Source organism: Chiloscyllium plagiosum, chromosome 7, assembly GCF_004010195.1.
Source record: "Chiloscyllium plagiosum isolate BGI_BamShark_2017 chromosome 7, ASM401019v2, whole genome shotgun sequence".
NCBI lineage: Eukaryota > Metazoa > Chordata > Chondrichthyes > Orectolobiformes > Hemiscylliidae > Chiloscyllium > Chiloscyllium plagiosum.
The window spans coordinates 6042261-6065490 of NC_057716.1; the positions used below are offsets into that span (position 1 = coordinate 6042261).

General features: G+C 40.9%; 1 protein-coding gene across 7 annotated transcripts in view; it reads right to left on the minus strand.

Annotated features, from left to right (window-relative positions):
- Positions 1-23230, minus strand: part of LOC122551273 (serine/threonine-protein phosphatase 6 regulatory ankyrin repeat subunit B-like) — a 223967-nt gene that overhangs the window by 23944 nt on the left and 176793 nt on the right. For 6 of the 7 annotated variants that reach the window (XM_043692915.1, XM_043692912.1, XM_043692917.1 and 3 more), the window contains 2 exons: positions 20791-20874; positions 19538-19683 (listed from right to left, as the gene is read on the minus strand). In XM_043692915.1, the coding sequence (XP_043548850.1) occupies positions 19538-19683; positions 20791-20874 (230 nt within the window). Of the gene's footprint in view, positions 1-19043; positions 19221-19537; positions 19684-20790; positions 20875-23230 lie in introns of those variants that run through there. The other variant, XM_043692916.1, reaches the window with a different exon arrangement.

Here is a 23230-nt window from a genome sequence, read left to right on the forward strand (position 1 = left end):
GTCACAGAAATTTGAGGGTTCGTACATTAGGTTTACCTTACATGAGGATCAATGGTCGGCACAACATCGTGGGCTGAAGGGCCTGTTCTGTGCTGTACTGTTCTATGTTCTTCTATGTTCTATGTTCTATGACTCCAATCTTTGATTGGCTATTTAAACCAATTTTGCCCATTTATTTGACAGAATCAAACAAGATCTTCGAAGATCGGAGACACTCCCAATTTCTTGGCTAGGTCGGATAGTCCTCATTAAACTGAGCATTCTCCCCTGCCTTGCGTATCAAATGCAAATGTTTCTTCTTTTTTCACTAAGCAAACATTTAGAAGACTGAATTGCTGGTTCAGTTCCTTTATCTTGTATCGCAAGCGACTGCTTATTAAACTAAGCTGCAGCTACCCCACAGACTGGGAGGAAAAGACCTCCCAGATATCAAAAATTATCAGTTAAGCTCGTTGCTATCTTATGTGAATGACCGGGCCTGGCAGGACCCTCACTCACTATGGTTGGACATTGAAGCATCTCAGACAAGATGCCCCCTTACTAGTTTGCTGTTCTTGGACAAAATGAGGACAGTTAAGGAACATTGCCATAATCCAATAGCTATTAACACTGTTAAAGCATGGAGGACAATGCGTCAGAGTGAGGGCAACATTGCCAAAACGTCATTTTTTTATACCGATAGTTGGTATGTTGGGTTGTCAGCTGGGATCGACGGACTCTGGGTTTAAACTATGGGCAGCCATGGGTGTGTCTTGCCTAGGTGACTTATTCGAAGGGGATATACTAACATCTTTTAACCAGTTGGCTCGTAAATATGAGCTGCCCAGTAGGGACCTTTTCCTTTTTTTTTCCAAATTAGAAATTCATACAAAAAGACACCACACATCTAACGGATTCTTATAGATATGACACGGAGAAGAGGGTGCCAAGTGCTGAGAACACACTTGCTGTCAGCAATGTCTATCACATATTGGGAGAGGGCCCCTCGGACAAGTCGAAATGGCTCTGGAAGTTATGGGAGAGACAGCTGAACATTGAAATCTCTTCTGAAATATGGGAGGATATCTGGGAAAATGCAAGAGAGATCTCGATTTGTAACAGGAACCATGCCTTGCAATTGAATATTCTCTGAGGAGAAAGTGAGGATATTCTCCACAGGGTCTACTGCCTTTGAAAATATAAGTGTGGGTATCTCTAATGTGTCGTAAATGCAAAAGGAGTATGGGTATGCTCATACATTGTCTCTGACCCTGCTGCAGGCTGCGGGCATACTGGAGCATTGTGATATGAGAAATAGAGAGGGTCTTGGGGATAGAGGTGGCGATGGACCCTGTATCTCTTCTTCTTGGCCTTGATAACCCACTTCCATTAGATGCGCATAAAAAAATAAGTTTTTCAGTATCCTCACTTTTTTGTATAACATTCTGCTATGCGTAGGAAAAACCTCCCCGGACTGTTGGGCTGTCGTAAGCTCGTCATAGAACACATCCCTTTGGACTTTCTTACAAGTATGGTGCACCATAAAACTGAGAATGTTAATAAAACGTGGCAGCCCTTTTTAAGGCTACTTGAGTACAGATTTGTCTGCTATATTAATAAGGGCCTTTATATAGCCATGATGATTCTGTTTAATGAATCGGATATTCAGAGAGGAGAAATTATGAACATGTGTATGAATTTATGCTCTCGATGGTCAAGGGCTATTACTTTGTTTCGTTGAGCTGTATTATTATTATTAGTGTCATGATTCATTAGTTGTTAGTTTTTATGACTTATTTATATAACTAATGGGCTTCTTTGTATTGCTTTGTATTTGTTGTAATATCCAAAAAGTCCTTTATTTCAAATAAAAATATACTTTTAAAAAATGTCTGACAACATCAATAGGTAATCTGTAGTTTGGCACAGATCTCAGAAGAGGCAGTTGCACTTCGTTTTCACGTTTCTTAGAAATCCAAGACAGGTCCATCTCTCTCTTCCGAGAGTGGCAAAAAAAAGCACTCAAATACTTTAAAAACAACTTGTGGGGGGATCCAAGATGGCAGCAATCTAACAGGTCTGTATTGCTGAGCTCTGCATCATAACTCAGGCGAAGTGGTGCTTTTACCCTCCCCGTCTAGCTATTTTGAAGAAAAATAGATAGTTTAATATCAGTAGAATTGCTACACACCTTTTTTTAGCAAGGGAAGATGACTAAAGACAAAGGACCAAACAAATCGCAACAGACGGGACACTCCCCTGCAGCATCAGACTAGCCCACGGCCGCAGCTACTGCCTCCCCCAAAATCCTGATGGAGTCACCTGCTCAAGGCCTGACTGGAGAGTTTGTGAAACTCCAGGAGAAGATCACAGCATCGATTGAAGAGAATCGCACCATGCTGCAACTGAACTCGGCCATGCTGTAAAAGGATAAGCAGGAGCTACAGAGTCTCAGGAAGCAAGTGGAGGAGGTTGACCGCGACGTCAGAGACCGCAGTTGAGTCCTCGATGGGACGTATCCAGGCTCTGCAGGTACAGGCCTTAGGAGAACAGATCAATGACCTGGAGGTTCGAAGCCAAAGAAAAAACATCCGTGTGGTCGGCCTGCTGGAGTGAGTGTAAGGCGAGCAGCCAGCCAGTTTTTCGAAGAATGGCAGCTGTGATTTCTGGGCTGTGAGGCAGAGGCAGGCCGGGTGTGAATTGAAAGAGTTCACCAGGTGGTGGTGTGCAGGCCCAATATGGACCGGCGCCCCCTCCCAGTCCGATAGGGACAAACAAAAGGTAATGGAAGGCTCCAGGTTGCTGAGAAAGGATCCACAGGCCCTGATTTATGAAGGATCAATGATTATGTTTTCCAAGACTTCTCTACAGCCATGATCCTTTGATGAGGTGAAGAGGAGACTGAAGGATTTGGATATTCAATATTCTATCAGGTGTCCGACAATGCTCCGTTTTAACCACAAAGGGTCCATGCATGCATTTGACTCCTCAGAAAAAGCAAATGACTTTCTGGACACTATGAAATTGACTGGATGGTCCAAAGAACATGGACAATAATGGTTCGCTTTCCTTTTCCCTTTTTTTCCCTCTACCTCGTGTACCTCTTTTTCTTTATTATTTTGTTTCAGAAAGAATTGTTGATTTTTTCTTCCTGGTGATAATGGAGGTCAATGTGGGGTTGGGGAAGGGTGAAGTGCCCACTTTTGATTTCTTTGTCCATAATACCTTTCGTTTAATCCTTCGTCGGACTGTGGGACATGCTCAAGCCAGGAGGAGTTATGGGGGTGTATGCGAGTAGTGTTAAGCGACCCTGCAGGCAGGGTGGGTCTCCCATCAAGTGTTTTTTGTATGTTGTAATTGCTTTAGTTTGTTGGATTTTAGTCAAAGTCGTTTTTGAAAGTTTTGTTAATGTAGTTTTAGTGTGTGTATATTTTAAGACTCCATGAATCTCCATTTGTTTACACGTGGCACATTGTGAGTAGGATTCTTCCTCTCAGGGGTTCAAGGGCAGTTATAGAGGGATATGGCTAAGTGTCTGCTTTAATGGTGCACCTGGAATATTAAGGGAAATCACTTGCCAGTCAAGAGGGGGAAAAAAAGTACTTACAAGTCTCAGGAAGGAGATGGTTGATATGGCCCTTTTGCAAGAAACTCATCTTGATGATAAGTAGCACTTAAAAGGTACAGAAGGATGGGTTTGATTGGATTTTTTTGTCGTTTATCACTAAGAGCAGGGGAGTGGCCATACTTGCCCAGAAGAGTCTCCCATTTAAGTTCTTGGAGCAACTTAATGGTGAATATGTGCAGTTTTTAATCCTTAAAGCTTTAATACATGGTGAAGAAATGGCATCCTAAATCTTTACTGTACCGTGGCACACCCCCTCAAATTGCTGATTGATACACGAAGTTAATTGCCCTTGGAACGCAACACACTATCATAGGGGAGATTCTTATCACCTCATGGACCCCACACTGGATAGAATGCTCAAAAGGTCCCCCAAATATCTCTCCGCAATCCAAGCGACTGGTTGACTTATACATAGAATTGGGGCTGGCAGAGATGTCTCCACTCTATGGGTAGGAACTTCACCTTTTTCTCTGATCCACACAAGTGTCATACCAGGATTGACCTTTTTTTTAAGCTCCCACTGTCTTTCTGGAGTCAGTGATGTTCTGTAAAATTGAAAACAGAGCCATTTCCGACCAGGCGGCAGTGTATTTGGAGGTTGACATTAAGGGCAATGGAAGAAGTTTGTGGCATTGGCGAATGGATCCTTTTATTTTTAAAGACAGTAAATTTGTCGAGTACTTCGAGTGAGTTTAAAGTGTTCTTGGCTATCAATTCGAACACAGCTAGCAACCCGTCTCTACTCTGGGAGACTGCTAAGGCCTATGCTAGGGGGATAGTTATCGTTTATTCGGCCAGCTGGAAGCAACAGAAGGGAGAGCAGCAATGTCTGCTCAAGGCATGGTTAAAGGCAGCCGACACAGCATATTTTGAGAGGCCTGTGACTAAATTGCAGCGGGTCATGGCTCTCCAGATCGCTTTGAACTCTACACTCACTCAGACAGCGAAGAGAAAACTCTTTCACGAAACAAAGATTGTTTGAGCATGACAGTAGGCTAGACAAATACTTGGCATATCTGGCCGGTAAAAAAAAACCCTCCAATCCATTACATCACTCAGAGAAGGTAATGGGATTCTTACATGTGACTCTAAAAAGATCAATGTGGCATTTTGGAGTTTTTACTCTGAACTATATCAGTCAGAATGCTGCGAGGATAGATGGGCTAAGATGGAGTCTCTTTTTTAAAAAAAGAACCTGGACCTTCCAGGTGTGACTTCGGAACAGGCATCTCTTCTTAATGGCTCCTTGACAGTGCAAGAGATACAGGAGGCAGTAAGCCAGCTCCAAGTGGGAAGGCGCCCGGCCCTGATGGTCTCCCAAGTGAATTCTACAAAGAATTTATAAATATCCTGTCATGGCCATTCCAGACATGTACAACTATTCGTACAGTCATGAGTGCATCACGCCATCCCTGAGAGGGGTTAAAATCTCTCTTATTCTCAAGAAAAGGAAGACCCCAGATGACTGTGCTTCATAAAAGTTCATCTCGTTGTTAAATTTGAATTTTAACATTTTATCCAAGACACTTGCGTCGAGATTGGAGAAGGTGTTGCCCTATACTGTTAAGGAAGACCAGACGGGTTTTATAACTGGCCATAGGTCCTCCAATAATATTAGAAGATTACTGAATATGGTCCAAGTGTCAGCAACGATCGGTTCAGGGTTGCTGACCTCTTTAAATGCAGAGAAAGCATTCGATCAGGTGATGTGGCCATATCTTACTTATACTCTGGAAAAGTTTGATCTAGGTAAGGTCTTTGTCAGATGGATGGAGGTCCTGTATAGTGACCCTCTGGCTGTGTTTCTCACCAATACTGTAAGATCCAGTAATTTCAGTATTGGCAGGGGCAATTGGCAAGGTTGCCCCCCTCACCACTACTGTTCATGCTGGTCATTGAGCCGCTGGCAGGAGCTATCCAAAAGGATCCTAACATAATTGCCCCAGAAGTGGGATCAAGGGCGTGTAAGGTTACATTATATACAGATGATGTTCTCTTCTTATCAAACCCAGCAGTTTCTATACCCCATTTAATACAATTTACTTGGCTCTTTTTCAGGATATAAGATCGATTTTGCAAAGTCAGAGGCTTAGCCTGTTTTGGGGGGGTGGAGGGAGGAGAGATCTTAAGGGGATTCCTGATATCAAAGGTGAAATAAGATTTCCCTTTAAATGGTCGCAGGGCGGTTTTCTTTACTTTTGTTACTCTCACCTTTGATCAGGGGGTTATTTAAGGCTAATTTTGTTCATTTCCTTGACAATATTAGACGAGACTTTCAAAGATGGGAGGCCCTTCCAATCTCCTGGTTAGGTTGAATAGCCCTTATCAAAATGAATGCCCTTCCTCATCTGTTATAATCCATGCAAATTCTCCCTCTGATGTTTTCCAGGCAAAGGTTGTGGAGATTCACAGGTTGACTGAGTTCTTTTATTTGGTATCACAGGCAGCCCCTCATTAAGCTTGCCAAATTGCAGTTACCCCAAGGGTTGGGAGAATAGACTTTCCAGATAGTAAGTGATACCATCTAAGCTCCCTTCTGTCCTTAGTGAGGGACTGGGGTTGTGAGGACCCAAGATCAAGACGGTTGGATATTGAGGCCTCTGAGGCAAAATGCCCCCTTACTAGTCTGTTGTTTATGGATAAGGTGAGTACAGTTATGAAATACTGTCGGAATTCAATCATTATTAATACGGTCAAAGCAGGGAGAGCAATGCGACAGAGCGGGAGCAGTTTATCTAAAACTTCCTTTCTTACCCAGATAGTTGGTACGCCAGGATTCCAGCCAGGAATGATGCACCATGGATTCAAAATGTGGGCAACTAGGGGAGTCTCCTGTTTGGCAGCCATCATGATGTCCTTCGACGAAATGAACCACAAGTATGGATTGCCTAGCAGGGATCTTTTTCATTATGTATAAATTCCCTCACCTGAAAATAAAGACTTCACTTTTGACCAACCCCTATTGGTCTGATACAGAGAAGAGAGCCCTTCATGCTGCAAGCACTCTGTCAGTTAGTACTCACTACCACCTACTGGGGTGCTGTGCCTTGAATGATATTGAACGATTGAGAGAGGTCTGAGAGCAAGAGTTGGGAGTAGAGATCCCCTCAGAGACATGGGAGGACATTTGGGTAACGCAAGATAGATCTCACTCTGTAACAGAACACACCATGTAGTTCAAGGCTCTTCATGGGATTCATTTGGCCCCAGATCATTTTGCGAAATTCAAAAAGGGAGCATCTCCAATGCGCCCCAAGTGCAAAATAAGCATTGGTAGCCTCACTCATTGTTTGTGGTCACGCCACAACCTTCATAGGTACCACAGCGCTGTGGCAGAAGTAATAGAGGGGGCCCCTGGGGAATCAAAGTTAAGGTAGACCCAATCTCTCTTCTCTTGGGCTTGCTAGATTTATCTTCCTTAGACATACATGGGAAAAAGCTATTTAACCTTGTCACTTACTGTGTGAGGAAGAACATTTTGATGAGCTGGGTGTCTGAACACCCTCCAGGCCTGTTGGGGTGGCTTAGGTTAATTATGGAACACATCCCTTTGGATTTCCTCATAAACATGGTGGACCAGAAAACAGAACATTTTTGTAAGAGACAGCAGCCCTTTTTGAATTATCTGGAAGCAGATTTGTCTGCCATTTTACTTAGGGCATTTGTTTAGCTATGATGGTTAGGTTTAGTGAGCCTTGTGCCTGGGAGGAAGAATCCCAAATAAATATGGATGTAATAATTAATGCTCCCCAAGGTTGGGAGCTTTGGTGTAGCTGCACTGAGTGGAGTTATTTGTTTATAGATTTGTAGTGAGTGTACTTTTGATTTGTTTTTAAAGTAGGGTAGTAGTTGGTTCATTGTAATTGTTGTTACAATTTTAAATTGTTATACTTTTGTAATGTTATAATTTTGTAAAGAAAACGTTTCTCAGTAAAAAAATTAAAAAAGCAATTTTATCACGAACAAAAACAGGTTCAACTGATCAGCTACCAAATTATGGTTCAAAATTAACAATAATGTGACATAAGTCAAAAAAAAAACTACGTAAAGGTCACCTTATTCTACCTTTGTGGTCTGGACTTTTGATCAACAGAATTCTTCCTTTTATTGGCTATGTCTCGTACCTCTGATATATCTGCAAAACTCTGTCTGTCTTACCTGCCCTACTTATGAATCAACGTGTGCATTTGGATTTAAAGGGCTTTTAGTTTAAGTTTGCATATTAGTCCCTAACAAACTGTTTTGCCTTTGCTAACAGATACATTTTTTTTATAACAAATAACTTTGTTTGCTTGTTGATGAAATCTGGTGTGAGCTTCATGTCAGATAGCGAACAAAGTCGAACAAATTAACCTTGGTGATGGAATGGTCTTTTACACATTTGAGACAACTTGTCGATTCATGGAGCTTGATATCCAGTACACTTTAGAACGAAATTTCAAGAACTAATAGACCCACTGAGAACAAACCCATCCTCTTCCTGCTGTTGTTCCAGATTCCAACACAAGAGGAATCATCCGTTCAACATCTATGGTCAAGCTTGAGAGAATCCTTTATTTTCTTTGATTTGATGGGAGGGGGTTTTCACTCTGGCAGGATTTGCTGCTGTTGTGGACATCTGTGAAGCAGGGAGTGCTTGACCAGTTAATTGTTGACCTGTCAATGGATGTCTCAAGGGCCTCAATTCATCTATGAGTGAGAAGACAGATCTTAACTTTCCTAACCCCTGACCTAATTGACAGGGAATCAGATAGGCAAGAAGCAGACTCCTCCAAGGTAACCAGACAACCTGGATTTTCCAAGACTTCTCAGAATTTGGCTTTTCATCCTGCATCCCATGTGTGGACTTTTCAGATGACATGTAGATCTGGGATAATGGCAGCATGATTTGGCTGTAACATCGCTGAAGAATTAGAGAATGGTATTTTTGAGAAACGCTTACCTCGGTTGGCAATAGCACGATTCCATGGGGATCGATTCGCGCGCTTCATTCTACACATGCACGAATATCCTCACCAGTCTGCAGTCTCCAACTCTCTCTCCCCTGTTGCCCACGTCCCCGCTCAACCAAAGGACTCATCAGCATCTCCCTTGACCTGCACCGATTTATTACCTAATGCTGATCCCCTGCTTTTTCTTCATATCCCTTAATATAATTTTTGTCCAAGTAATCATCAATGTACTCTTGAATACCTCAAATGAACCTGCTTCCAAGACGTTTCCTGGTAGTGCATTCCATAATCCAACTAATTATTCTTACATCACCCTTGCTTCATTTGCACATCACTTTAGACTTATGCCCTTTCATTCTTTTTTCTTTTATGGACAGAAACAATTTGTATCCTTGTGACAATGGTGTCCCCTACATTGTCTTTCAAGATTCTTCCAACCAAAGTGCATCATCTCACTCAACTGCCATCTATCCATCCATTCAACTTCTTAATGTCCTTTTGGCAAAAGGAAAATGAAGGGTCCCATTACAAACTTCAGGGGAGTCCCATGACAAGCCTTTCTCCAGCCGAAAATAAATTTCTACAATGGCAATGTTACCTTTTTAATACTTTTGTAACTCCACACTTTTTCTTAATATCTGCAAGTACTGTGCTTCATCAACTTATAATAGAAACAAGCTATTGCTTTTTTCTGCTGTTCCTATTCACCATTGAAATGAAATGTTTAAGAGTACATTTGGCTCAAAAAAGTGCAGTAGTCTGCACATAAGGATGAATTGATAAAAAATCCAGTCACAAATTGATTGCACATGCAGAGTTTGAACTTAAATTGTTGGAATTTATAAAATATGATTAACAAACTTGTCATCAGATCTCATACTATATTTCCTCATTATATAAATTTCTCATTGCACCAGAATATAATCACTATTCTTTATAATTGTTATCTCTTAATTGTTTAAACATGAAAAGATTACAAATTTAATTTAAATATGTATCTGCTGTAATTTAAAGCTCCCAAACAGCATTTCATCAGCATGCATACCACCAAAAATGATAAATGTCCAGAAATTCTCGATAGAATTTTAATACCGAGACTAGTTTGTAGTGAGTGTGCTTAGCAGTAATCAGAAACCCATCTGCTGGTGGACGGTCCAAATCCAAATAGTTGAGAGGATTCTGATGTGGGGCTGAATGCAAACAAACTACAAGGTGGTAACTGAGAGACAACTGGAGTGATGCAGTCTCAAGGACAGAAGTCAGTCTCCTGTGTTCTCCGAAACATCTCTGACACAGTGGCTTATAAGGCCTGCAGATAACTGATCCAGCAGGCCACAGAAAATCCTGGCTCTGAAACCAAATCAACATGGCTGTGGTGCAGAGCTGTGAGTGGTTAGTTACATTGGATATGTGCCAAATAAGTTAAATAATCTTTTCAAGACAGGAAAGGTGACCAGAAAACCACTAAGTACTCACTGAGTTCTTCAGTCTCCTACTGCACGTCACTTCTCAGACCAACAAGTATCATTCCTCTCTCAAGGCAACTCCAATATCCCATCACGTCAGCCACCTTCGACAGTCATCTTCAACTTAATGCTACCTCATATCTCACAATAATCATCAAACGCTTGCATTGCATTGTCTTAACACATTCCATTTCTGACAGTTAAATTTTTACCTCCTTACAGAATAAGAGTGCAGAAAACGAGGGTAGAGAATAGAATTACAGAGCAAAAGGAGGCCATTCAGCCTAAGGCCTGCACCAGCTCTTCAAACAATCATTACCTAGTTCCAATTGCCGGCCTTTTCCCCACACCCTTGCACACTATTTCTATCTAGCAAGAACATGGGATAGCTCTTGTTACAAATGAGACTGATGTTTTGAAATCGAAATGATGTCAAAAAGGCACAGTACTGACTACACACAGCATTCCCAACAATGCAGAAGATCTAAAGGCACAAATAAAGATAGAAACGTTTGAAATTCTAACAGGACTAGATAAAGTAAGCACAGTATGTTTCCAAAGACCAGAAAGTCCAGAAACAGGAGTAATTGTTTAAACATATGGAGTGTATATTTAAGACTAAGATGAGGATAAATTTCTTCATCCAGTGTGACGCAAAGTGGTTGAGGCCAAAACATCTAGTGTTTGCAAAGAGGAGGTAGATAAAGTTTTAGAGTTAATCAATCAAAGGATATGGGGTGAAAGAGAAAACATAGTAGTGTTAGATGATTAGCCATGATCATACTGAACAGCCTTGTGGAGCAGCCTTGAAGGAGCAAATGACATACTCCTGTTCTTAGTTTCTATCTTTCCATGATACAATTGTCATTACCAAAATATGGCCACACAGTGACCAAGTCCGGAAACTGAATATTTAAGGATATTTGATGAACAGACGGACGAGAAGGAAATCGCTGGAGTTGCACTGATTATAAGAAATGGAATCAGTACATTAGTAATGGGGACCTCAGACTGAAAGAACAATGTAGAATCTGATTGGCCAGAGCTAAGAAACAAGGGACAGCAGACATTGGTTGAATTTATTTACAGGCCATCAAATAGTGATGGTATGATATTAATCTAGAGGTGAGAGAAGAATGTAGCATGGGCAACACAGTTATCAGCAGTGACTTAAATCTGCATATGGATTAGGGAAACCAATTGAGCACAAGATCTGTGGATGACCAATTTCTGCTATGCATTCCAAATGGTTTTCCAGAGTTGTATATTAAGGAACCAAGCAGAGGATGTGTTTTTCTTTTTAAGTGTAGTATTGTGTCATTTAAAAAGCTGAAAATGTGTTGCTGGAAAAGCGCAGCAGGTCAGGCAGCATCCAGGGAACAGGAGAATCGACATTTCGGGCATAAGCCCTTCTTAAGGCTAATTAACCATCTTGATGTAACAAACTTCAGGGATAAGTGACCACAACATGTTTGAATTTTGTATTATGTTTGAAAGTGAGGTAGTTCATTCTGAAGCAAGGGTGTTATGTTTGAATAAGGGAAATTATGAAGGCATGAGGTACAACTTGACAGAGGTGGATTAGGAGGATACATTAAAAGGTGCGACTACACAGTTTTTTAAAAAGCTGTCCATTGTCTATTTCATGACTCTCAAGAAGTATACATTTTCAAAATGCGAAAATCAAAATGGCCAACCTGGCAAATAAAATAAGTTCAGGATTGCGTTAATTCGAAATGGCCAAGAGTCGCTAGAAATAGCATTTAATTCTGAGAATTGGGAGGTTTATAGAATACAAGAGAGGACAACAAAACAGATATCAATATAATCTAGCAAAAACAAAAATAAACTAAATGTTTCTACAGGTGCAGAAAAATGAAGTAAGTTGGCCAAAACAAATGAGAGTCCAAAGGCAGAGTCAGGAAAATTCATAATCAGATATACAAAAATGGCAGAGAAGCCAACTTATTGCTTTGTGTTGGCTTTCTCTGAGGAAAACACAAGAAATATCCCAAAAGTAAAGATATATGTAGCTAGGGAGAATGAGGACTTGAAGGAAATTAGCATTAATTAGTAAGATGATTGTACTGGAGAAATTAACGGAGTGAAAGTTGAAAAGCCCCAGACAGTTGAGGAAGGTGGCTGTAAAGACAGTTGATGCATTGGTGGCTATCTTTGAAAATTCTGTAGATACTGGAATTACTCCTATGGATTGGAAAGTAGCAGATGTCACCCCACTAGTCAAGAAAAAAGCAAGAGAGAAAACAAGGAATGATAGACCTATTAACCTTGCATCAGTAGGAAACAAAATTGTAGAATCTAATATAAAGAATGGGATAGACAAATACCTGACTGATAGTGATCTAAATGAGCATGGATTTATGAGTGGGTAGTCACATTGGACAGTTTGAATTTTTTTTTAAACATGCCACGAACCAAATTGATTAAGGAGGCAGTGAGCAGAGCATACAGTCATTTTCAGAAAGTTGCTGATAAAATCCCCACAGGAGGCTGATCAGAAAGATTGAAACACATGGGATCAGAGGTAACGTACTGGCAAGGATTCATGACTGTTTTCTGTTTCTGAGTCAGTCGCCAGGCTGTGACTAGCGGGGTCCTGCAAGGATCAGTACTTGGAGTCTGTGGGTAAAGATTTGCTAACCCACGATAGGCCCACAAAAGCAAGATTGACCAAACTGTACCAGAACACCCAGAATTCCCAAGCAACTCAAGCCGAATCAGACAGCACGCAGACAAGGGAATACACTCAGCTCCCACGGACAATAACAGAGCACCACAGATATCTCAAAGCCCCAAGGGCAGTTTCACAACCCAGCAATACCAAAGCCACACAAAGAGTAGGTCAGACAGAGAGGCACCAGCAAGGACATGCTCCAGGCACAGGACAATGGAAGCACCTCACCACTTCAGAAGAGACATTAACACCTACCTGTGAAGAGGAATAGAACTGTTGGTACTGTTAGGATGTTGCATTGTGTGAAGGAACAGGACATTCATCCGATATTTGTTTTCCAATTAGCATCCTTGTAACTAGATTACTCCATTTCCAGGTACATTGTAGTTTCCCATTTCTTAATCAGTGTCATTGTGCAGCATTACTATAAAACTGTTCTCATCCTCAGCTCTGGGAGGAGAAATCTGATCTACTTGTACAGACTGTCAGTTCTGTGGCAGCTGGCCTGTTTTCTCTTCCAGTGATATCACTTGCACTAAACTGTTTGTCAATTTCACTTTGAGCTGTGTTTTGTGATCTCTAATCTATTGGGCAAATTTCTCCAACAGCAGTTTATAATCAATGTTTTGAAGATGGGGATCAAATATAACATTACTAAATTTGCAGGTGGTATGGTCATCTCGGGATGGTGAGACTGTCCTTTGAAGGGAGATATTGGGCAAATAAAGTGTGCATTCTGAACGGTTTCAAAGAACGAGTGGTGATTTTAGTGAAACTCATGAAATATTTGAAGGGGTGAGCAAGGTAATTATAGGCAGAAGGTTTCCCCAGTTAAGGAGTCTAAAACCAGGGGGGACACAATCTAAAAATAAGGGAGAATGCCACTTCAGTCTGAGATGAAGAGGAGTTATTTTACTCAAAAGGATAGTGAACCTTTGGAGTTCTTTACCATAGAGGGCTATGGATGCTGAGTCTTTGAGATAAAGATTGTTTAAGATAAGGTTGATAGATTTCTGATTACCAGTGGCGTAAGTGGTTATGGGGAAGTGGTGAGTAAAAGGCACTAAAATGTCTTATCAGCCATATATTGAATGGTGGAGAAGGCTCAGTGGGCTAAGTGGCTCTGATTCATATGTCCCATTGCTTTGTGGCTGTCTCATTAGGTTAACCTAAAGCAAGGGTGCCAAATGATCGGTTCTGAAGTCTGCCAGATGGCAAGCCAGTTTTTTTGTGGTTGTAGAGATTAAAGGGGCCCAGATTGTTTTGAGAAATGAGGTGTAATTCTTTTCCCCCTAGAAATCATGACAACAACCATATGCTAATAGTGTACAGACAAACTATCCAGAGTCTCAGGAGAGTTACAGATGTCAGCTTGTAAAGAACTATACCTTAAAATGCCCATTATGTTCCCATTGGGCTGTCAAGAATAGCTAAATTAGCAACTTGACAAGAATACAAAGTCCATGTGATTCACATTGTAATGATGATGGGCTTTGAGATGGGAAGGGTACAATGGAAGCCATCGTAAAGCCTGATTTACAAGCTTTCCTAAAATATACCAAGTATAGGTTAGATCGTCACCCAGGGTCCAAAAGAGAGAGAGCAGCTGAAGATTCAAAATATTTATGGTTCATCATGCCAGTATGTGCCAATTTGAGCTCATGCTCAAATTGAAAAGACCAAATACATAAGAATCTGAATTAAAATCAAGAAATTCAACTAGCTTTTGCTGGTGGATCTCCACTAAAATGTTCACCATGAAGGTCAGTTCCAGGGTTGAAGATTACCAGGTTGAGTAAAGAAAATAAAGTCAACCTCCAGGAGTCAAGAATCATTTTTGACAGCTTCTGGAAGAACTGAATGTCTATTTAAATATTATATAATGCATATGTGAACTTTTTTTCAGTTTTGTTAAAACTGATGTTCTATAGTTCATTTAGTCTTTGTTATAGTAGACATCTTAAAACAATGAAATCTTTGTGTGTCACCCATTCAGCTATTAAATGGAAATCTGAAACTTTTTGGTAGCTATTGGTCTTTACAGAGATTATAGCATCTTCAAATCATGGGTACCATACAACAAAAAAATTATTATAGTACATACACAGCCACCTTGTGCAGAACTCTGGGGTGAGTCCATCTGGTCAGGTGTTTTATCCACCTTCAGCCTTTCAGCTTCCCCAGCACCTTCTATTTGGTGTTGGCCACTACACTCACGTCTGCCCCACAATTGTTGAGTTCTGGTCTGCTACTGGTTTTTTCCACTGTGAAGATTGATGCAAAATGCCTATTCAGTTTCTCTGCTATTCTTTGTTCCCCATTACTACTTCCCCAGCTTCATTTGCCAACAGTCCAAAGTCCACTCTTACCTTCCTGGCACCTTTCAGACATTTAAAAATTCTTGAAATCTTATTATTAGCTAGCTTGCTCTCAGATTGCATCTTCTCTCCACTTATTGCTTTTTAGTTATTCTGTGCTAGTGTTTAAAGGCTTCCCAATCTTCTGGCTTCCCACTAATCATCACCACCTGTATGCTTTCTCTTTTGCTTTTATGCTGTCCCTGACCTCCCTTGTCAGCTGTGGTTGCCTTGTCTTCCCTAATGTTTCTTCTTTCTTATGAAGAATTTCTGCTGTGCCTCCCAAATTACCGCAAAAAAACCCCTGCCATTGCTGCTCTACTGTCTTCACTGCAAGGCTCTCCTTCTAAACAATTCTGGCCAACTCCTCCCTCATGTCTTTGTAGTTACCCTTACTTAGTTGTAATATTGTTTTCATTTGATTCCCACTTCTCCCTCTCAAACTGCAGGGATGAATTCTTCTAAATGAGCTTAAGGAGGAAGAACCCCTCGGGAACAGTGACCATAATATCTTCCTCAATACACATCACAGAATCCAGTGGGCTCTATTGCAAGCTGTTCCCAAAAAAACCCATCTCATAGATATTCCTCAAATTAAATCCTTTGAAATCCCTGACCAACCTGACTTTCCCAGCACTTTTAAATATTGAAAGCATGCATCATTTCTGTAATAGTGCCTTTCTATCTCCTGATTTTCTTTCTTGTACACAACTCTTGTTAGGATTTCCCTTCCTTTACAGTTCCTCAACTCCACCATTGCAGATTCTATGCCTTCCAACTCAATCACTTTTTACTATCAATTTAAGCTCTTACTAACAAGATAACTTGGTCGCCTCTGCAACCATCTTTTCGAAAGGATGTGTATCCTTGGGTATTTAATTCCCTGCCCTGATCCCCTGGCAGCTCTGATGATACCCATAACATCATACCCGCCAATTTCCATCTGTGCTACAAGCTTAGTTACCTTATTTTGTATAATGCACGTATTTAACATTATCACTCATATTGACTGCCCCCCCCCCCTTCTCATAGCTGTTCCCTCATCTGCTTGAGAAAACCAGAAGTTCGATTTCTGACCATTTCCACACTCTGTCCTTTTACAGATTTACACATTACTTACAGTGTGGAAACAGGCCCTTCGGCCCAACAAGTCCACACCGACCCGCCGAAGCGCACCCACCCATACCCATTCCCCTACATTTACCCCTGCATCTAACACTACGGGCAATTTAGCATGGCCAATTCACCTAACCTGCACATTTTTGGACTGTGGGAGGAAACCGGAGCACCCGGAGGAAACCCACGCAGACACTGGGAGAATGTGCAAACTCCACACAGTCAGTCGCCTGAGGCGGGAATTGAACCCAGGTCTCTGGCGCTGTGAGGCAGCAGTGCTAACCACTGTGCCACCGTGCCGCCCACGAATTTTATTTGTTCTGAAAACTTTAATGACCTCTGCTGAGCCTTCCTCTCTTTTAAATGCAACAGACCACTGAAACTGTAAACACAAAGTTCAAAGACAGATATGACAACTGCACGATGAAAGCATTCCTCGGTGTCTTGAGTCGATATGTATAATAATACTGCAGTGATTACATCATAGCTGAATGTTGGTGGAGTGAAACTCCTTTGTACCAAGAAATACATTTGGTTGAATTGATGGTGCCAATAGTGTCAGATGTGTGCACTTTATAGCTCCCTGCAATTTGGCAATCCAGTCAAAGCAGAAAATCTGAGTAATCATTCCTCCGCAACGACCTCATCAGAAGCAAAATGCACATACATGGTGACTCTAACAAACAGTATTGGACTACACATAGATGCCATCTGAGACCCTGGAGAAGTGTTGTCAATGATGTTTAAGATGGATTCTCCACATCAGCTGGGATGGAGGTGTACTAACATCAGTACCCTTGATGCAGCTAAATTCCAGCATTGAGGCCACAACCATCTGAAACCCACTCCAAAGAGCTGGCCACGTGCTTAGGATGCCAGAGTTCCGAATGCCAACGCGAATCATCAAGGAAGGCACTTGATCAAGAGGAAGACAAAATAACCATTTCAAAAGGCTCCTGGAGGCTTCCCTTAAGATATGCAACATAGATGTCAACGTGTGGCAACCATCACTTAGAAGAAACTGAGCTCAAGGAAACTCTTGTATGAGGGGACATAATTCTTCTAGAACTCCTGTCGGCAAGAGGAAGTACAGAAAAGAAACTGAAAAACAGAATACCCATTATCCTAAGGCCAATAACTATTTCCATCTCCCAGAAATATCTGTCATATGTGGTCAGAGATGTGGCTCGAGAATTGGGTTCATTGGCATCTTTGGATCCACAGAACGTATAACTAAGGACGTGGAATTTCCTAGGTGGAAAACTGTACACATTAGCCAATGATTGCCACTGCCATTGGTATTGGCCATCTTAGATGAGCACTTATATATGGAAGATTGTAAGACTCTGCAGATGTTACTAACAAATCTCTAGAAGGAGATGAAAGTTAAGAAATTCAGGATGGCAGTGACCTTGACTACCAAGATGCAAGCCCAACTGGTCTCTAGACAGGTTTTGTTCCAGACAAAGTGTCAGCAATGACCTGACATACAGGCTGAGATTTGGTTACAAACTAGAGCTTCCCATGACCAGGAAGCTCACCTTCTGCCTTTATACCCTTTATTGGGGGTATAGGCTCCTGTGAGCTAGAATTCTGAGTTTATCCCTTTGTTCTGTGAAATGTAGATAGCGGAGGAAAAAGGTAGCAAAGATTGGGAAGTCCTATCTGAAGCAGTTAAAGTACAGTCTCAGAACAAGCTGTGTGAGCAAAGCTTTTCATTTAAACAAACAACAGTAAATGCCAGTCCATCAACCTTCACACGCTCACTTTCAACCCTGTCCCATGTTCAGACAATTAATGCCAGAAATAAGGGTTGAAGATGCAATCAATTACCTCTTACCTCTTTGGGCGGCACAGTGATTAGCACTGCTGCCTCACAGCGCCAGAGACACGGTTTCAATTCCTGCCTCAGGCGACTGTCTGTGTGGAATTTGCAGATTCTCCCCGAGTCTGCGCGGGTTTCCTTCAGGTGCTCTGGTTTCCTCCCACAGTCCAAAAATGTGCGAGTTAGGTGAATTGGCCATGCTCAATTGCCCGTAGTGTTAGGTGAAGGGGTAAATTTAGGGGAATGGGTCTGGGTGGGTTGCTCTTCAGAGGGTCGGTGTGGACTTGTTGGGCCGAAGGGCCTGTTTCCACACTGTAGGGAATCTAATCTGATCTAATCTTACTATATGTTAAATTGCAGACCTGCCTGTCTCTTGAGGCTTCCTATATGCTAACATATGCGAATTACTTAGCTCAATGTTGCTAGGCTCCAATCAGCTTCCCGAGACACAATGTAGCTTCTTTAACCTGCCAAATGCAGTAATACCAGATCACCATGGTAGGTAAAATTTCAGCCTGTTGCTTTCTCCCTTCATAGATACTAACTGACCTGAGTGGTTTGAGAATATTCTATTTTTATTGCTGTCATTTTTTAAACATCTGATCAGGACATTTGTTTTCTACTCTGCAGAATACACAGCATTCCACATCTTCATTCAATGTCACTCTTACCATAGCTTAAATTTTCTTTTCCTCATTTTGGGGAACATTTTATCTTCAGTTCGCATCTTAGTATGAGATAAAGATCAAAAATCCATACCGAATCCACATCATATTTTAAAGCAATTGGAACTAATCACTAAACATAATACATTATTTATGCATAAATAATATGATAACAAGTAGTTTGAAAAGACAACACACAGTGGATAGTATAACATTTGATTTTAAATAAAATCTTACACAGTCAAAATTTTCTTACCAAAAGATAAAGAAAAGCTTAACAAAATGCTGACTTTGTGTGTACTACAGGTCGTTCTGCTATAACACATGTTTCGTCTGCGTGAATTGGCGAAAAGGAGAAAGTGAGGTCTGCAGATGCTGGAGATCAAAGTTGAAACTTTATTGCTGGAACAGCACAGCAGGTCAGGCAGCATCCAGGGAACAGGAGATTCGACGTTTCGGGCACAGGCCCTTCTTCAGGAATTGGCGAAAATGCAATCAATGAATTGTGGGCGTTGTTTGGATAACATGAACTTCCTACTGAAGGGGTACAGTGATTTTCTATTAGCAATCTTCAACAGGTGCGATTCTCTATTACAGTTTTCCATAGTTCCATTTTTCTATAACACGAGGTTGCAGAGGAACACAACTGTCGTGTTATAGCAGAACAACCTGCAACTCATGTGACTTGACTTGGCAGAAACCTGCAACTTACTTGGACTATGCAACATAATTGCAGTCCTGACTATTCAAGAAAATATTTGGCCACAAGTGTTTTGAGAGAAGGGAAAAATAACTATTTTCTGCTTTACCAGTGAAACCATTTTGGAAAGCAAACAAAATTCAAGGCTACATACCTACAGCTCCACATTGTCCATTTTCAGCTGCCATCATTAATGGAGTTTTCCCTGACTTATCAACAGGATTCACTTGTGCTCCATGACTTAGCAGCAATTGCAAACACTCTACATGGTCTGTAAAAGCAGCTGCATGAAGAGGAGTTCTAAAAATACAATTTAAGACCAAGTTATTTAACTCCAAAAGTACCAATGCACAAAATAATTTACTGAATCACACAAACAGTGCCAGACAGACTTTATCTTATCCAAACTTATATGTCAATTAATGTTTTGGACAAGGTCAGTTTGCCTGGACTGAAGGCTGAAAACTGACCATCGTCATTCACTTCTCAATTTTATAAATGATCAGACTTTTTCCTCACAATTGTCCATTTTACTTAAAAAGCAGTTAATAAGAGAGATTACTAGTTTAAGACACAGTGTCAGCGTTAATCAATCTAAATCTATGGATATCTCAGACGGATGTAATATAAAACTCCTTCTGATCTGGACCTACAAGATACCTCAGCTGCAAACTTACCTAAGGAGTAACATTTACCACAGCAGGATGACAATGTTTTTCTTATCGCTAACATCAATCAAAAGGTTCTTTGCTTGAATTGGCTTATTTGTTGTAGTAATGCCCACAAGGAACTTGACTGAAACTCAAACTCATTTTAGAAATGACTCTTTTGCTAGAAAACAGAAGATATTGCCCATTGGTCTGGACTGCTTCAGCATCAAATTCTACAGGTACAAGATTAATGCTGCCCAGTTCCCATCTCAAAGCTTTTACGTCATTTTCAGAGTTTTAGATCTATGCTTGGAAACACCAGAACAGAGTTACAGTACAAATCACAATTTCAAAAGCAACATTCAAAAATATTCCATATTCCCAAAAGAAAATTACATAGCTGAACAGCACAATGGCAAGAAATAAAAATGAATATCACCTTTTAAGTCATATTTATATTGAAGAGGCAAAATTTGTTTAAGGTATGAAAAATCCATTAAGTGAAGTTCCCTCTTTCTCCCAGAAGTGTGTACCTTTATAATCTTAACTGTCAAGATCACAAAAGAATTCCATAATAACGAAGGAATGGAGGTCCAATTGAGTGATGTAATAGCTTAAGTAACATCTTTCAAGCAGCACATTAAGTTTCAGTTTGACTTTAACATCTCAAGCAAAAATTCAAGTGATTTTTGAAACACTTTTTTTTTTACCCCCCCAAGCAGGGTTGTGCAATGATTAAATAAAAAAATTTTCATACCTTCCTTGGGCATCTCTGGAATCAACAACTTTAGCACCTAAAGCTTCAATTAACATTTCTGCACAATTTTCATGGTCATTTATTCTGTAAGCAAAGGAAAAGTCTTGGGTCATGCAGGAAAAGCAAAAGCTCTTGGTCTATCAAATCTCATCTTACTCATACTCTACTGTTCATCACAGCATCCAACTATACTTTGAAAATCCTTCTTTATATTTCTAATGCAGTTGACAAGTTAGTCCAAACATGTGTAAAAGATTTCTTCCCAATAGGAACATTGCAAGATGATATTGTCACTAACTTAGGTCTTCTGCACCTATTTATCGGTTTCAATGTTGAATACCATGGTCAAGAAAACACAAATGTAAGCTGTTTCTGCTCAAATAAAGATTGGAATTAAATAAGATCATGTTAATTTAGCAAATTAGCAATTCAGAACAGATGTATCTACAATTATGAGAGAATAACCCAGTAAATATTAGTTGCCAGTCAATTCAATGCTGCACAGAGACTGTCAAGACTACGTGCAAACTTCAGGACGAGCTAGAATAAACATTTGAGTGGGAGAGAATTAAAAACAGGAATGGAATAAAGGGAATAAATGGTTGTGGGGTCAAGTTGGCTCTTTGCAAAATAACATTTTTGGAAGCTTTGAGTGTGAAATCAATTCAGAATGATTAAATTATTAATTATTCATAAAGTCACAGCATAGAAACAGATACTTCCATCCAACTTGGCCACGCTGACGAAGTTTACCAAACTAAACCACTCACTTGCTTGCGGTTGGCCGGCCCATTTCCCTCTAAACCTTTCCTATTCATGGAAAAATTCATAAATAACTAAACTTGCATGTACCACTTCTCTGGCAGCTCATTTCGCATACAATCCACTCTGTGAAAAAACTTGCCCGTCAGATCCCTTTTAAATCTTTCTTCTCACACCTTAAAAATATGCCCCCTAGTTTTCAACTCCCCACCCTAGGGAAAAGACCTTGGCTTTTCACCTTAGTTATGCCCCTGATGAACAAAGAACAATACAGCACAGATATAGGACCTTCAGCCCTCCAAGCCTGCGCAGTTATTTTGTCCTGCCATACTCAAACAGTCTTCACTTACAGAATCAGTATCCTTCCATTACTTCCTATTCATGTATTTATCCAGGTTTTTCCTGAATGCTGCTATTGTGTCTGCTTCTAGCACCTCTTCCGGCAGCACGGTCCAGTCACTCACTACGCTTTGTAGAAAAAAAATTCACCTCACCCATCTTTTACAGTCCCACCCACCTCCCCCAAACCCCCTGGAACCTTGAGCCTGCATCCCCTATTCATTGTTCATGCCCACAATTCCCACCCCCCCCCCCCCCACCATAATTTTGCCTCTCCTGACTGATGCTGGAGGGACACAACATAATTGTCCTCATTTTATACCCCTCCTATAAAGTCACCCCTCAACCTCCTATGCTCCAGTGAAAAAAGTCCCAACTTATCCAGCCTCTCCATATAAGTCAAAGCCTCCAGTCCCAGCAACATCTTGGTAAATCTTTTCCAATTTAAAAATATCCTTCCTACAGCAGGGCAACCAGAACTGTACACAGTACTCCAAAAGTGGCCTCACCAATGTCCTCTTCAAGCTCAACATGACATCCCAACCCCTATACCCAATGGTCTGTGCAAGGAAGGGAAGTGTGTTAAACACCATCTTCACCATCCTGTTGGCTTTCAAAGAACAATGTGCCTGAACACCTCGGTGTCTCTGTTCAACTTTGCATATTAGGGTCTTTAGGAGCATGGACTAGAGTGAAGATATCACTGAAATGACTTGGAAATGTTGTACTTCTCAAAATTGAACAAATCAAGTGTTCAATAATCTTGCTATTAAATCACCTTACCTCAAAACATGCAACAAGATCTCTTATTTCAAATTTAAAGTGGGTTCTGCATCCCTAACCTGATATGTATGCCCCCGTTGTTTCTTTTGTGGAGGGGACATCCAGAAGGCAAGGATTTTACAACAGTTCACATAGGAAAAGTTGGAATGCTCCCCCAAATCAGTCAAATGGACCTTTGGCATTCTGTATCCTGATCATAAACACTTTCTTTCCACCTGCATTCTAAAATATCTATGTCTGGTACATGCCACAACTGGGGCTGATCTTGACCCACTCCAGTCAAGTACTGATCTCTCACTCCTTCAGAGTTGGCAGGGTTGCCCCTAATTGGGAAATGTTGAGAAGTTGAAAACCACAAAAAACAGAAATGTGGTGAAGTCCAGATACGAAATGCACCAAGACCTCTGCAGTCCAAATTCAATGCAACTGTTAGCCTCAGCTTCATTGCATCTCTCCATCCCCGTAAATAATGCAGCCTGTAGATCAGTACACGTTAGATCAACAGCTTTTTTAGGTGGATATGAAATCTGAGATGAATTAGCATTTCTCACATTCT